We start from the raw sequence: 12,067 nt of genomic DNA on the forward strand, positions 1-12,067 counted from the left end.
CAGAGTGGTCCCCACAGCCCTGGGCACTGCCCCCCGTGCTCTGCAGGTGGCTACAGACAGGAGCTGCTGTGGCTCTGCCAGGGCTGCTGCAGCCTTGCCAGCACTGCAGCCACCACACAAGGGGCTCCTGGAGAAACTGTCAGTCTTCTGTGCTTCTCTCACGATGGCGAAAAAAGTAAGAGTGTGACTAAAATAAATCAGCACCTCTTGAAAGAAATCTGCTTTCAGGATGCTGCCTTGCCAGTGCCAGGCTGGCAGCTGCTGCCCTCCTGAGGCACCACGTGAAGCTTCACCCGAGGAGCTGCGATGCTGAAGCTTTGCTTTCTGCTGTGCTGCCACACTCAAGTCTTGACTTGTAAAACCAGGATCAACCTGTTGACCAGACCAGCTTCACCTCCCGCCCTCTTGCTTTCTGCCACGGGCTGCTGCGTTTTGCTCACAGGGTGGCAAACGGGAGGAGTTTCACGTGGTTTAATACTTGATATTTTTCACTTTTTTTTTTTTTTAAGCTCTGCAGGATGGAAATGCTACTTCCAAGTTTTGGAAAGACAAGGTTCCTGAGAACAAGCAGGAGCTGCAGCCTGCACTGCTGCTGACGAGCCACGGCTCCCTAGCACTCAACAGGAACACAGGGCACAGTGATTTAAGAAGTGTTTTAATCTCAGGGACTGAAATCACCACCTCAGTTGGAGCTGTGTGGGTGACCTCAGCAGGCTCTTCACGACAACAGTAAGGGGTTTGGTGAAACTTATACCCAGGTACAAATGAAAACTATAATTTATTTAAAAACCGTTTTCCACCTTTTCCAAGACAAACTTATTCCACCAACAGCACAAGACCCATTCCAGTTCTCAGAACAGCATCAGAAGTCTGTCACAGGTAACTTTTTCGCTAGCTCAAGGGGTACTTTTGAGGAATCTTGTCAGTTTTTATAATAATTCACCTTTTCTTTGTTATACACTGCTCTAGATCAGGGAGTTTGCTCTGTGAACACCTGCATGACATGGGAACTACAAAAGCAGCAAAGGTTTAAAAATAGGAGAAAAGCAGAGAGCCTGGGAGAGCTGAGCCTGCCTAACACTTCACTGTGGGCTCTGCAGAGTCTGGATCAGCTAAGACCTATGTTTATGCAGGGATAAGCCCACTGCAAGTGGTGTACAGTTTAGTGTTGCTACCATGCTAAAGAAACAGGAATAACATGAATTTCAATAGTATTTTTGTGTCATTAGTCAGTTCCTGCTTTATTCTGTCTAGGAAACACTAGGCCAGACCAAGCCATACCTAGAGCAGTGTGGCAATGCATGCAGAGCAGTTATTTTTGTCAGTTAAATATGTTCCAGGGAAGCAGTTTAGTTTGAAAATTATGTGGTAAGGTACAAAAAAAAAATAACACCTCTAAGGATGACGTGGAGTCTGTTTTGGGGATTGTGGGAATGCTTGGTCCCCTCAGCCTCCAGCACAAAACGTCACTCACCACAAGTGCAGCAGGAGCCTCATGTACCACTAAGCAGAGTCTGTTTACAGAAGCAAGCAAATGAAAACTGAAGTCTTTAGTCCACTTTTTTCCCCCTTACCTAAAACTTTTGCTCACAGGTCTTTAAGTTGCCTTCAGCACAGAGGAGATGAAACATGGTGTCAAACAGCACAGCCACTGCTAACTTCTGGCTCTGAGCTGGCCTCAGCTGCAGGGCACTGCTGAGCAGGACAGGGCTTCAGCATGTCCCACACGGCCACCAAGGTGTGTAAGCACAGGGCTGCAGCTGGGATCCTGATCCCACAGCATCCTCACACACCTCCTGGCATTCCCGCACCCCCGGGGGGAGCAGAGATCCTGGCCTGAGGATCCATGCTGGCAGATAGTGCAGACCAACCTCTGCACCTCACCCTTCTAGTCTTTAAAGGCAAACATGTCTCCCCAGGCAGCTGAAGAATTGATTCACAGAGCAAAGAAAAGAGCTTTCCTCAAGGGGCAGCCTCTGGCATCCAGCTAACAAGAGGTGGGTGTTTTTAGCCTCTCCCAAAAAATGCTTCTATTAATTCCATGGATGGTTTGGAGAACTGAGGGAGGATTAAGTCTTTTTGATTATTTTTTTTTAATGATGGTTAATTCCCTGTCTCTCCAAGTCTCCTCTGTGCCTGAAGCCAAATTTTTTTCTGGGTAAAACACCAAATTCTTATCACAGGTGAAGCCAACTCCTGAGGAGAGGGTAAAGCTTAGTTTGTAACTAACTTATGCCTAATTCAAAATTACTACAGGAACCTTCTTAGTCACAAGCCTCAAGGCAGCCATCAGACCACACCCACTCCAGTTCACACACAACTTTGACTTCAGCAGAATCAAAGTAATGCCAGGAAGGAATCTGGACCATGAGTTTATAAAACTATTCTTTTACACAGTTGACTCCAGAAGCTTCACCAGCTGGTATGGGGACAGTGTGATGTAAAACCTGATGGTCCCATCCCACCGTGGTGAGCAAGGCATTGTCTGAGGGAGCCCAGGATAAGCCCTTCACAAAGTCTCGGTGGGAGCGGCTTCTGAACCTGGGGAAGAGGAACAGTCCATTAGGCACAAAGCACAGGGCGTGTGGGGGCTGGAGCAAGCCTGCCTGCTGCTTTGGGAGCACGATGCTCCCCCACTGAAGGAGAATTTTCATCTTCCACCCAGTGTATGGACAAATAATTAGCTGGAGGAGAAGCCAACAGGCCGGGCAGCTAGAGCAGTGAACACGTTCTGTCTGGTACTTACACCTCGGAGAGGTCTGAGTCAAGAACAGCTACTGAACAGTCCTCACTGATGGAAGCCAGGAAGGGTGAGCTGGGGGACAGAGACGAGACCTGGGTTAGAACAGCCACACTCAAAGCTTCTCAGGGACACTCTTGTGAAAAAGCACATCTCTTAGTGAGCCTGACCCAGGGACAGTGAAGGAAGACACCCCAAACCCTACAGGAAGTCGTTCACTGCCATGGGGCAGGCTGCCAGCCCACAGGGAGAGAGCATCCTGAGAGTGGTGGTGGCTGTAGTCAGAAAAATCCCCACAGTGAGTGGGCCAGCAATTCTGAACACTGCAGAAGTGCCCTCATGCACATCCACACACTCACCAAATGACATTTGGTTCACTCTGTTCTTCACTGATCAAAAGCCCAACCCTAGTAATCATAGGTTCTACTCTTCAAAACCAACCAGGCCCTCAAGGGTGCCCTGTTCTATGCCAGCAGATCAGACTGTACCTATGTGCAGAAAATGCAAACCCTGTGACACGTCGGGTGTGCACAGTGGAGCTGAGGGCAGAATCAGGATTCTTTGTATCTACTAGTGCAACTGTTCCACTTTCGTCACCTTAAAGAGAGGGAGGGAAAATGAGGTTATTAGCAAAACTGTCACGTGAAAAGAAAAACCTTGATTTGTCAAGTGAAAGTCAAATAACAAGACCACTTCTTACCCAGAGCAAAGGTGTCACTTTTCTGTGGATGCCACATGACTGAGGTAGGGAGGTAATTACAGGCACTGCAAACTGCAAGCAAACAAACTGGGATGAGCGTGAAAAGTCAGTGCTAAGATTCTCCCAGGCTGCTTCAGCTCTGCTATGCACCAAGACAAGCATTGAAGAGCTTATTGTACTTGTGTGATAGGGTCAGATTTCCTTGAGCTTTAACCAGCTTTTCTGCCCAAGCAGTCAGATCACCAGATCTGCAGTTGGACACAGTGAAGTCAGGCATAAAGGAATTTATTTCTTCCAACAAGAACTCAGACACAAGCAGGGAGGGGCTGCACACAGAAACCTACCAATTCGAGTAGCTGGTTTCGGGCACCGGGTGTCCCAGAGTAAAGTTCTGCCATCCTGTAAACCCAAAGGGGAGGTTTTTACCATCTCTTTGTGGCAGGGGGTAGCCACAAACTCAGACTCCCTGCAGAGCTGCTCCTGACCCACATGGAAACCCTGTCACCTCTTCCTTGGTGTTAAACGGTGCTTCCCTCAACTGCCCCTTGGTTCCCCCTCTCACCCCCAGGGACAGACCCAGGAGCTCCCACATTTCACTACAAACCTGTAGAAATCAGCCTGGTAAGTAGATGAGCAGCTTATCAGAGCAGAACACTCAACTAACACAGCTTGTAGTTTCTCAGTAAGTGCATTTAACTGTCAATAACTCCAGTCAAATCTCACAGGTTTAGGTGGAGATGAAGCTTTACCTCAGCACAGGACAGGAACACCGTGTCCTTGTCAGGGCAGGAAGCCACACAGGTCACTGCATCCGAGTGAGCTGCCAGGAAAGGATAAAGAGCCTCAAAGATTGTATCCAGCTTTCCTACATATTCCCAAGGACCTCTGATGGCACAGCAGGATCATTGCCATTATTTTATGCCCAGATACATTGTTCACTTCCACTCAGTCACAGGCAACTGTTTCCTACCCAACTGCTGAGCTGCCAAAGGAGCCGAGTCCCTGTGACAGGCAGGAGGCTGAAGCAGCCTCTCCAGACGGGTCAGGCAGCTGCAAAGGGGCAGGGGGGAGAGGATCAAGCACAGCGTGGCCCCTGCTGCAGCCAGAGATCACACCACCCCAGCCCCAGGGACTGGCACCTCCAACCAGCTGCCTTCCAAAACGAGCAGGGGTTGGCAGGTCCCACCTGTCCGCAGGTGGGAGAAACGTTTCAGCACAGGAAAAGTGCTGCAGGGGACACTTAAGAGCTGCGAGGCAAACTGAGCCTCACAGAGCTCATTTGGGGGGGGGAATAAAATAGAAACGAACAACAAAGAAACGAGCTGGTGCCAGAAACTCCCCGGACTGGCCGAGGGGGGCCCGGTGCGGCTGGCAGGGCGGGAGGGGCCGGGCCAGCCCCGGGGAGCAGCACTCACCTCGGTAGGAGCGCAGCACCGCCTGCTGGGGCAGGTCCCAGACCTTCAGGCTGCGGGAAGAGCAGCGGTCAGAGCGCGGCGGGGGCCGGTCCCGGCGCGGCGGGGCGGGGGGCACTCACCAGCAGTCCCTGCTCCCGCTGACCGCCCGGCTGCCGCCCGCCAGCACCGACACCGCCTGCACCACGTCGTCGTGCTCGTATTTGCAGAACTTGTTGACGATGAGGGTCTCGTTCTCGTCCAGCTCCCACAGCTCCACCGCGCCTGGGGGGGCAGGGCCCGGCTCAGCGGGGCCCGGGGGGGGGGGGGGGGGGGGCGGCCCGGGTACCCCCGCGCTTACCGGAGTCGGAGCCCACCAAGACGGCCCGGTCGGCCACCCAGCGCAGGTCGGCCACGCCCGCCTCGGTCTGCACGCCCGCCGTGCAGAAGCCCTCGCTGGGGGCGCGGCGGGGGTCGGCGAAGAGCCAGAGCGAGCCGCTCCAGCAGCGCCCGCTCAGCGCCGAGGCGCCCAGCAGCAGGGCCCCGTCTGCGGGACAGAGACACCGGGGAGACCGGAGGCAGCGGCACAGCCCCGCGGACAGCTCCGCTCAGCCCCCGCCGCCCCGGGACACCCCCCCCCCCGCCCCGCTACCTGCGCGGTAGTGCGCGCCCTCCAGGTGCCGCTCCATGCAGGCGGGCGCGTTGGGCGGGATGTTCCAGTCGGGCCCCGCCGCCCCGGCCGCAGCAGCAGGGGCAGCCCCGCCGGCAGCAGCAGCCCCGGCCGCAGCAGCAGCCCCGGCCGCAGCAGCAGCCCCGGCCGCCGGGGCAGCCCCCGCCGGGCCCCGCTCCGCCCGCCCCGCCCGCTCCTCCATGGCGGCGGGACCGGGACCCGCGCCCCACGTGCTCCCGCGCCGCGCGCGCCGCCGCCGCCGCCTCTCGCGAGACCGCCCGCCCCGCCCCGCGCCGCCCCGCGCGTCTCGCGAGAGCTCGGCAGCCGCCATCTTGCAGCGGCGGCCGCGGTCACCGCAGGGTCGCGCCGGGCCCGGGGTCGCGCCGGTCGCGCCGTCCCCGCCAGCATCAATCACCGCCCAACATGCTCTCCCGCCTCGTCCTCCGTGCTGGTGAGCGCGGGGGGGCCGCCGCGGCGCTGGGGAGCGGGGCCGGGGGGCGGGCAGGGGGGTTGTCCTGGCTGAGCTCTGCCCTGACGCGCTGCTCTGCCCCCCCCCTTCTCCCCCTTCTCTCCCTTCTCTCCCCTCTCTCCGCAGCCCCGGCCGCTCTCAGGACGCTGCCGCCGCCCGTCGCCGCAGGGTGAGTGCCGCGGGGCCCGGGCAGCGCGGGGCCTTGCCCCGGGCCCTGCTGCCCGCCGGGTGCCTGGGAGCGCCTCGGACGCCTCCCAGAGACAGTTCTTGAACAACGTTATCCCGGGGTTTTGTCTGTTTCTTTCTGAGTGGTGTTTGGGGCTTATACCCAAAGGAGGCTCTGGAGGTTGCCCAGTCTCCCCCCTTTCCTCAGAGGGGCAGGGCTGACGAGTTCCAGCCTGGGCTGCGTTAGAGTCTCCCCGGAGCATGTGCTGTAGGGCTTGGTTTTTAGAAAAATCAACTTAATACAAACTTTCTCCTTGTTCTTAGTGTGTTGCATGCCACAAGACCGCTGCATACAGCCCAGCAGTGTTTGGCTCCTGTGCCACCTCTGCCTGAGAAGGGAGGAGAAGTACGTCATGGTTTGATCCCTGAGGAGTTTTTTCAGTTTCTCTATCCTAAAACAGGAGTTACAGGTTAATGTATATTCTTTTTTTTTCTTTTATGTCTGTTTAGCTATGCACTGTTAGCTCTGTCCACCCCTTCTGGCTGTGGAAAAGGTAAAATACCAGGGAAGATGAGTTTTTCTATATGCAGAAGGTTGTGGAGAATGAGCCAGCACAGCACTCCCTGGCTTTAAAGCTAGACACCTGTGCTTTGAGTAAAGGCTAAAAGAATGTAATGAGTTTGGAGAAGATTGAGGAAGGTGTATTTGCCTGCTGACCCTCAAAAGGTTTTAACAGGGATTTTTTCCTGTTTCTGAATGAGCAGAAGCAGCAGGTCCCAAGCCAGGTGGAAGTGGCTTCCACTTCTGGTGAGCACCCTCCCTGGGGAGTGCTGGGCTTCTGCTGTTGGTTGTGGTAGAGGAACTCCCTGATCTTCTTGTAAGCCTTAAACCAGCTGCCCCTTAGCCGTGAGACCAGTGAGTCTCTTCATGCTTTGTACTAATAATGCTGCTTTGTTTTTTCTTCAGGGCCTTACATGTTGGGCACTGGACTCCTGCTGTATCTTCTCTCTAAGGAAATCTATGTCATTAACCACGAGACAGTTGCATCTTTCTGCATATTGTCAGTCATCATTTATGCTGTAAAAAAGTTTGGGGCTGATGTAGCAGCTTTTGCTGACAAACTTAATGAGGTGAGAAACCGTGATCTGAGTTAAAAACTGAACAGGCTGCCCAGGGAAGCTGTGGCTGCCCCATCCCTGGCAGTGTTGAAGGGCAGGTTGGATGGGGCTTGGAGCAGCCTGGGCTGCTGGCAGGTGTCCCTGCCCATGCAGGGGTGGGACTGGATGATCTTTGAGGTTCTTCCAACCCAAACCAGTCTGGGCTTCTAAGTTATTTGCTTGAATATTGAAATGCACACAGTGTCCAGACAGTAATGAAAAAATGAATGTGGTGTCTTCAAAATGTTGTGTAAATGAGGTGTGCCTTCAAAAATGAAGCCCCTTGCACCAGCAAGAGTGGTTTTGATGAGGCAAGATTGATAATGAGCCTTCCCCCTCCCCGGGCCGCCCTCCCGCCCCAGCACCTCCCGCCGCGGCGGCTCCGTCCTCACCCAGGGCTTCAGAGTCATTACCCATCACTTGTGCTCCCTGTGGCTGGCTTTGGTTCTGAAGCATGGGTTTTGTTTCTTCTTCCAGGAAAAAGTTGCTAAGGCTTTAGCTGTGAAAAACGAGGCCATTAAGGACCTGGAGACAGCCATTGAGCAGGAGAAGAAGGAGCAGTGGCGGGCCGAGGGCCGCTCTTACCTCTTCGATGCCAAGCGGGTGGGTGCCCAGCTCTGCTCTTCACTCTGCCCCATCTTCTGGGGCCTCTCAGTGCACCAAACCAGCACCCTCTGCCCAGCCCTCTGTGTTCTTGCCAGACATTCACTGGTGGGTTTCATCTGTCCCCAGAACAACGTTGCCATGCTGCTGGAGGCCAACTACCGGGAGCGGCTGCTGACCGTGTACAGCGAGGTGAAGAAGAGGCTGGACTACCAGGTGGCCATGCAGAACCTGAAGCGTCAGAAGGAGCAGGACCACATGATCCAGTGGGTGGAGAAAAGTGTTGTTCAGAGCATCACGCCTCAGCAGGTACTTGCGGGTTTGGGTTTCTTTTCCATCTGCTTTACATTTTAGTTTGTAGGAGCGTGTGCTGCCCAGTGGCTGAAGCCGGTGGGTGGTGGGTCAGCTCTGGGTGACTCCCAGATGTGCCAGCAGCAGGTTCCTGCTGCTGAGTGGGAGCTCTCAAGCCCTGTCAGGAGGTGCCTGGTGTTGCTGTGATTTAAGCCAGAGTCACCTGTGGTGGTGGTCGTGGCAGCACAGAGCTTGTGACAAGGTGTATAGCTAACAGGGCAGGGGGCTCACTTGTGAAATGTCTGTAAGACCATGGCAGTTCAGGATCTGCAGCTGGGCTCTAGGTGTCCTTTAAGGAATGAAGCTGAGAACAAAAAAATAAAACATGTTCCTGGCCCTCGTCAGTGTTTGGGTTTGAGCCTCTGACTTCCTGAGCTATAGTTACATCCCTTTTCATCTGCAACTCGTGTTGAGGTCTAAAGAGGAGTCCAGAAGATGTGTTAGGATGCATGTTGTGCTTGTTGGGATGTCTTTGATCAGCTCTGAACCCTGGTGTCCTTTCCCTTGCAGCAGAAGGAGAGCATTGCCAAGTGCATCCTGGACCTGAAGGCGTTATCCAAGAGCGTGCAGGCAACAGTGTGACCCCCTCCTGTTCCACTCCCCTGCCTCTCCTAACAACTGGTGAAACTGTATGAGTCTAAACTACCATTAAACAAACCAACCAACCACTCTGCTGTCTTTCACTAGCTGTACCAACAGGCATTTCCTTTTTGTGTTGGAAGGAGCTGGTGCAGTCACAAACCACTGCAGTTACCTTGTAGCAGGAATTATTTGCAGCCACAGCCTATGGGTTCTGTTTGGTTCCTCTCTTGGTGGGGATACAGTGATGGGTTTTGGTTTACAATTCTGTGTAATAGTGACGTGCAGGGAACTTCTGTAATCTCAAACATGTTCTACCATCCAGACAAGTGCTAGTGCTCCTCTTGGGGGTACCCTGAATGAATGTCTTCATCTTCGAAATGAACTGAAGGAAACACTTTCATAACAAAGCCTCAAACAGTGATGAAAGCATCTTCCTGTGGAAAAGAGGATCTATCTGGCAGGAAACATATCAAAAGCTGCCAGACAACTTGGTTTCAACTGAACTTGGCAATATTAGGTTTGAAATGGTGAAATGAGTAGGTTTATTCTAAAGGGTTTTCTTCTGGATTTTCACAGAAGGGAGGGGGGGAGGAAAAAGCTGGTCTTTTCTGTGTAGCAAGGGAAGTGGTTCCATGTGTGGTGACAGGGCACAGTTTAACCCTTCTACATCTCATCTGAGAGAGCCCTCTTTCCCTGCAGGGGTTGCTGTATCTCAGATGCCCCAAGCACTGAGCTGCCTGCAGGCTCATCCTGTCTGTGTTGGGAATGATTGATTTGTGTAGCCAGTGAAGCTGAGGAAGAGGCTGGGGCTGTGCTCAGGTGCCTGTGTTGATGTGGGTCAGTGCTACACCCGGGAAATGCTGCTGCTGCGTGGAGTTGGGGAAGCAGCCCAGCTCTCAGCACAGGTTCCAGCACAGCAGCTCTCACCAAAGGTGTCTGGAGGGGAGTGCCCTGGAGCTGAAGCTGACCTCTCAGATCAGCAGTTCCTGACAATGCAAGTGGTTTTCAGTTTCCTGGTGGTTTGGTTTGTAGTGGGGTATTTTTTTTTTTTTTTAATAAAAAGTGAAGTTGCTCAACTTCCACATTTGAATGAACTTGGGCTTTAACTAGACTGAAACAGATTCTTTTCACCAAACAAGTGAAGCTGTGCTGAGCTCCAGGAGTGCTCCACCAGCAGGAGGGAGCAGCTCCGGGCTGCCAGGTAAGAGGGGCTGTCACAACTGTCCTGCTGGGGGGCTCTGGACCTGGGGCTTTGGGGCAGGCAGCAGGAAGAGGTGACAGCAACAAGCAGCAGGATGTTTGTCTTCAGGTTGTTGTCAGCAGTACTTGTGTGCTGTTCATGCTGTGCTGGGGGTTGGTAACAGGCTGGGATTGTCTTATCTTGGACCTTCCACCCCTAAATTCGAGAAGAAAGTTACTAAGTTACTGTTCCTGCTCTGGTGGGAAAAAAAAGAAGAAAAGTGTAACTTGAGAAAGCAAAACTTGAAGGGACTTTTTCTCAAAGCTGCCTCTGGTGAAAACGGCCACCAGGTTCATTCAGTTCTAGCTCCTGCCAGAACAACGTTTGGGGGCTGGCTTGGTGAGAAGCCCCTCTGTGCTGGGCACAGGGACCAGAGCTTGGGCAGCAGGAGCTGAGCTGAGGGATGGCCCCTTTGCCCTGGCTTTGTGCAGGGGGTGCCTGAAACACTGATTAATTAATCAATTAACTCTGGGAGTGTGAGGAGAGGGGATAGCTTTGTTTTGCTCCAGGGTGTTTTTACATATATGCATATAAATATTACTTTTTTTTTTCCCCCTCCCTCCTTTTAGCTTCCCTTACTGTTGGTTAGTGTTTGGAGAGAATGGGAGGTGGCTCCTCAACAGAACATAAAGGTATTTTTCTGATTTAAGGGATTTTCTTACAGGCAGTGCTCTTGATTAAGCTGGTGGTGTCCTGACTCAAAGGGCTGCTGTGCAGGTGTGTGTTGGCTGCCCAAGGCTGCTGGGGAACTGAGTAACTGAATGTTTTTGACCCACTTTCAGCTCTCTAATAGAAAAGTGATGTACTTACAATAATACTTACTTGAATAGATGCTTGGCTTTATGTAGTTCTTGTTGTTGTAATATTGCTGGAGAACTTAACATGTTTTAAAACCAGTTTTTGATGTATTTTTTTCTGTGTTCACTCGCAGCTGCACCAGAACCCATTCCCACTACTGTCACTCTACACACCACTGTCCATACCTCCACAGCTGACTCAAAAGCTTCAGAAGTCAAATGCTGGATTCATAAGTAAATGCTCCACCTTTATTTCCTGACTTCAAACACCAAATTCCCTCAGATTGCAGACTCCTCCCGTCATCAGGAGTTATATGCAGTACATTTTATGTCTTGGGGTTTTACAAGGTTGTGTAGAATTCCCTAGTCTGTGCACTAGGCATTTTATTCATAGTGATGCTTAATGCAGTTACACACCTTTTAGGCTCATAGGGCTTGGGATAAATGATACATTTCATGAAGTCTGGTGAATTTGAGAACTATTGATTCTTCAACCCCTCTGTTAAAACTGGGAACTCTGACACCAGTTTCTGTGTGTCAACAGCCATGAAATACTCTGCTTGTCATTAGCCTTTATCTCTGGCATCCTGGTGACTGTTCTGGGTTTTGTCATCATCTACCTCTTCAGGAAAAGTAAGTGGCACAGGGGAGGGAATAAGGGCAGCGGGATGATCTGGACCTGGTGGCAGAGAAGTGGAAGAATTAACTGCAGCACTGATGAGCACTGTCTGGCCTTGGAGGTTTTTTTTGTCCTGATTCTGAACTCTCACCAAATTCAGCAGTTGTTTTCATCCTAGTCCAGCTGCTTCCAGCAGGTGGGCAAGGACTGGGCCACCCTCCTCCTGGGGCTGCCAAGCTGCTCACCTGCAAGGTCTGTGCCAGATCTTGCAAGCCCTGTCTAAGCCACACTCTGCTGCTGTGTCCCCCTGAGCCTGCTGTCCCCAAGCATGGGGCTGGCAGCTGAGACTGGGCTCCCTCTCCTTCCTAGAGTGCAAGAGATCCTGCCAACGTTTACAAGAACAAATTCCCTCCCAGACAGTGACTGAGGAGTCTTCTGACAACACCCAGGTAAAGGCCACAGCTCTTGTTTTTAATGCTTTATGCAGAGACGTCACATCTTGACAGAATGGTAAATACTAACTGGGGAAGGAGAGGGGAGAAAAGGGGTTTGCCCTTGCAAAACTGGAGCGTTTGCTGACAG

General features: G+C 52.7%; 2 protein-coding genes across 2 annotated transcripts; one reads left to right on the forward strand and one right to left on the reverse strand.

Moving 5' to 3' along the window:
* Window positions 1-759: 759 nt before the first annotated feature.
* WDR77 (WD repeat domain 77) lies at window positions 760-5,749 on the reverse strand. The gene is made up of 10 exons (XM_051638905.1): window positions 5,484-5,749; window positions 5,193-5,378; window positions 4,975-5,116; window positions 4,856-4,905; window positions 4,190-4,260; window positions 3,785-3,839; window positions 3,441-3,512; window positions 3,229-3,337; window positions 2,747-2,815; window positions 760-2,541 (listed from the first exon to the last, which is right to left on the reverse strand). The coding sequence occupies exons 1-10, from the start codon at window positions 5,701-5,703 to the stop codon at window positions 2,382-2,384; spliced, it is 1,134 nt and encodes a 377-aa protein (XP_051494865.1). The 5' UTR covers window positions 5,704-5,749; the 3' UTR covers window positions 760-2,381.
* Window positions 5,750-5,804: 55 nt separating this feature from the next.
* Window positions 5,805-8,915, forward strand: ATP5PB (ATP synthase peripheral stalk-membrane subunit b). The gene is made up of 7 exons (XM_051638906.1): window positions 5,805-5,952; window positions 6,097-6,139; window positions 6,460-6,605; window positions 7,103-7,266; window positions 7,771-7,896; window positions 8,026-8,205; window positions 8,758-8,915. The coding sequence occupies exons 1-7, from the start codon at window positions 5,925-5,927 to the stop codon at window positions 8,827-8,829; spliced, it is 759 nt and encodes a 252-aa protein (XP_051494866.1). The 5' UTR covers window positions 5,805-5,924; the 3' UTR covers window positions 8,830-8,915.
* The last annotated feature ends 3,152 nt before the right edge of the window (window positions 8,916-12,067 follow it).

Source organism: Apus apus, chromosome 23 (genome assembly GCF_020740795.1).
Source record: "Apus apus isolate bApuApu2 chromosome 23, bApuApu2.pri.cur, whole genome shotgun sequence".
Classification (NCBI taxonomy): domain Eukaryota; kingdom Metazoa; phylum Chordata; class Aves; order Apodiformes; family Apodidae; genus Apus; species Apus apus.

Excerpts from the sequence above, each read along its gene's own strand:
- WDR77 (XM_051638905.1), bottom strand. The coding sequence starts at position 5,703 with ATGGAGGAGCGGGCGGGGCGGGCGGAGCGGGGCCCGGCGGGGGCTGCC. Across the intron at positions 3,338-3,440 it reads AAGTGACACCTTTGCTCTGG|GTGACGAAAGTGGAACAGTT; the intron begins GTAAGAAGTGGT and ends CCTCTCTTTAAG. Across the intron at positions 2,816-3,228 it reads TTTGCATTTTCTGCACATAG|CTCACCCTTCCTGGCTTCCA; the intron begins GTACAGTCTGAT and ends TCTGTCCCCCAG.
- ATP5PB (XM_051638906.1), top strand. The coding sequence starts at position 5,925 with ATGCTCTCCCGCCTCGTCCTCCGTGCTG. Across the intron at positions 6,140-6,459 it reads CCGCCGCCCGTCGCCGCAGG|TGTGTTGCATGCCACAAGAC; the intron begins GTGAGTGCCGCG and ends CCTTGTTCTTAG. Across the intron at positions 7,897-8,025 it reads ACCTCTTCGATGCCAAGCGG|AACAACGTTGCCATGCTGCT; the intron begins GTGGGTGCCCAG and ends ATCTGTCCCCAG.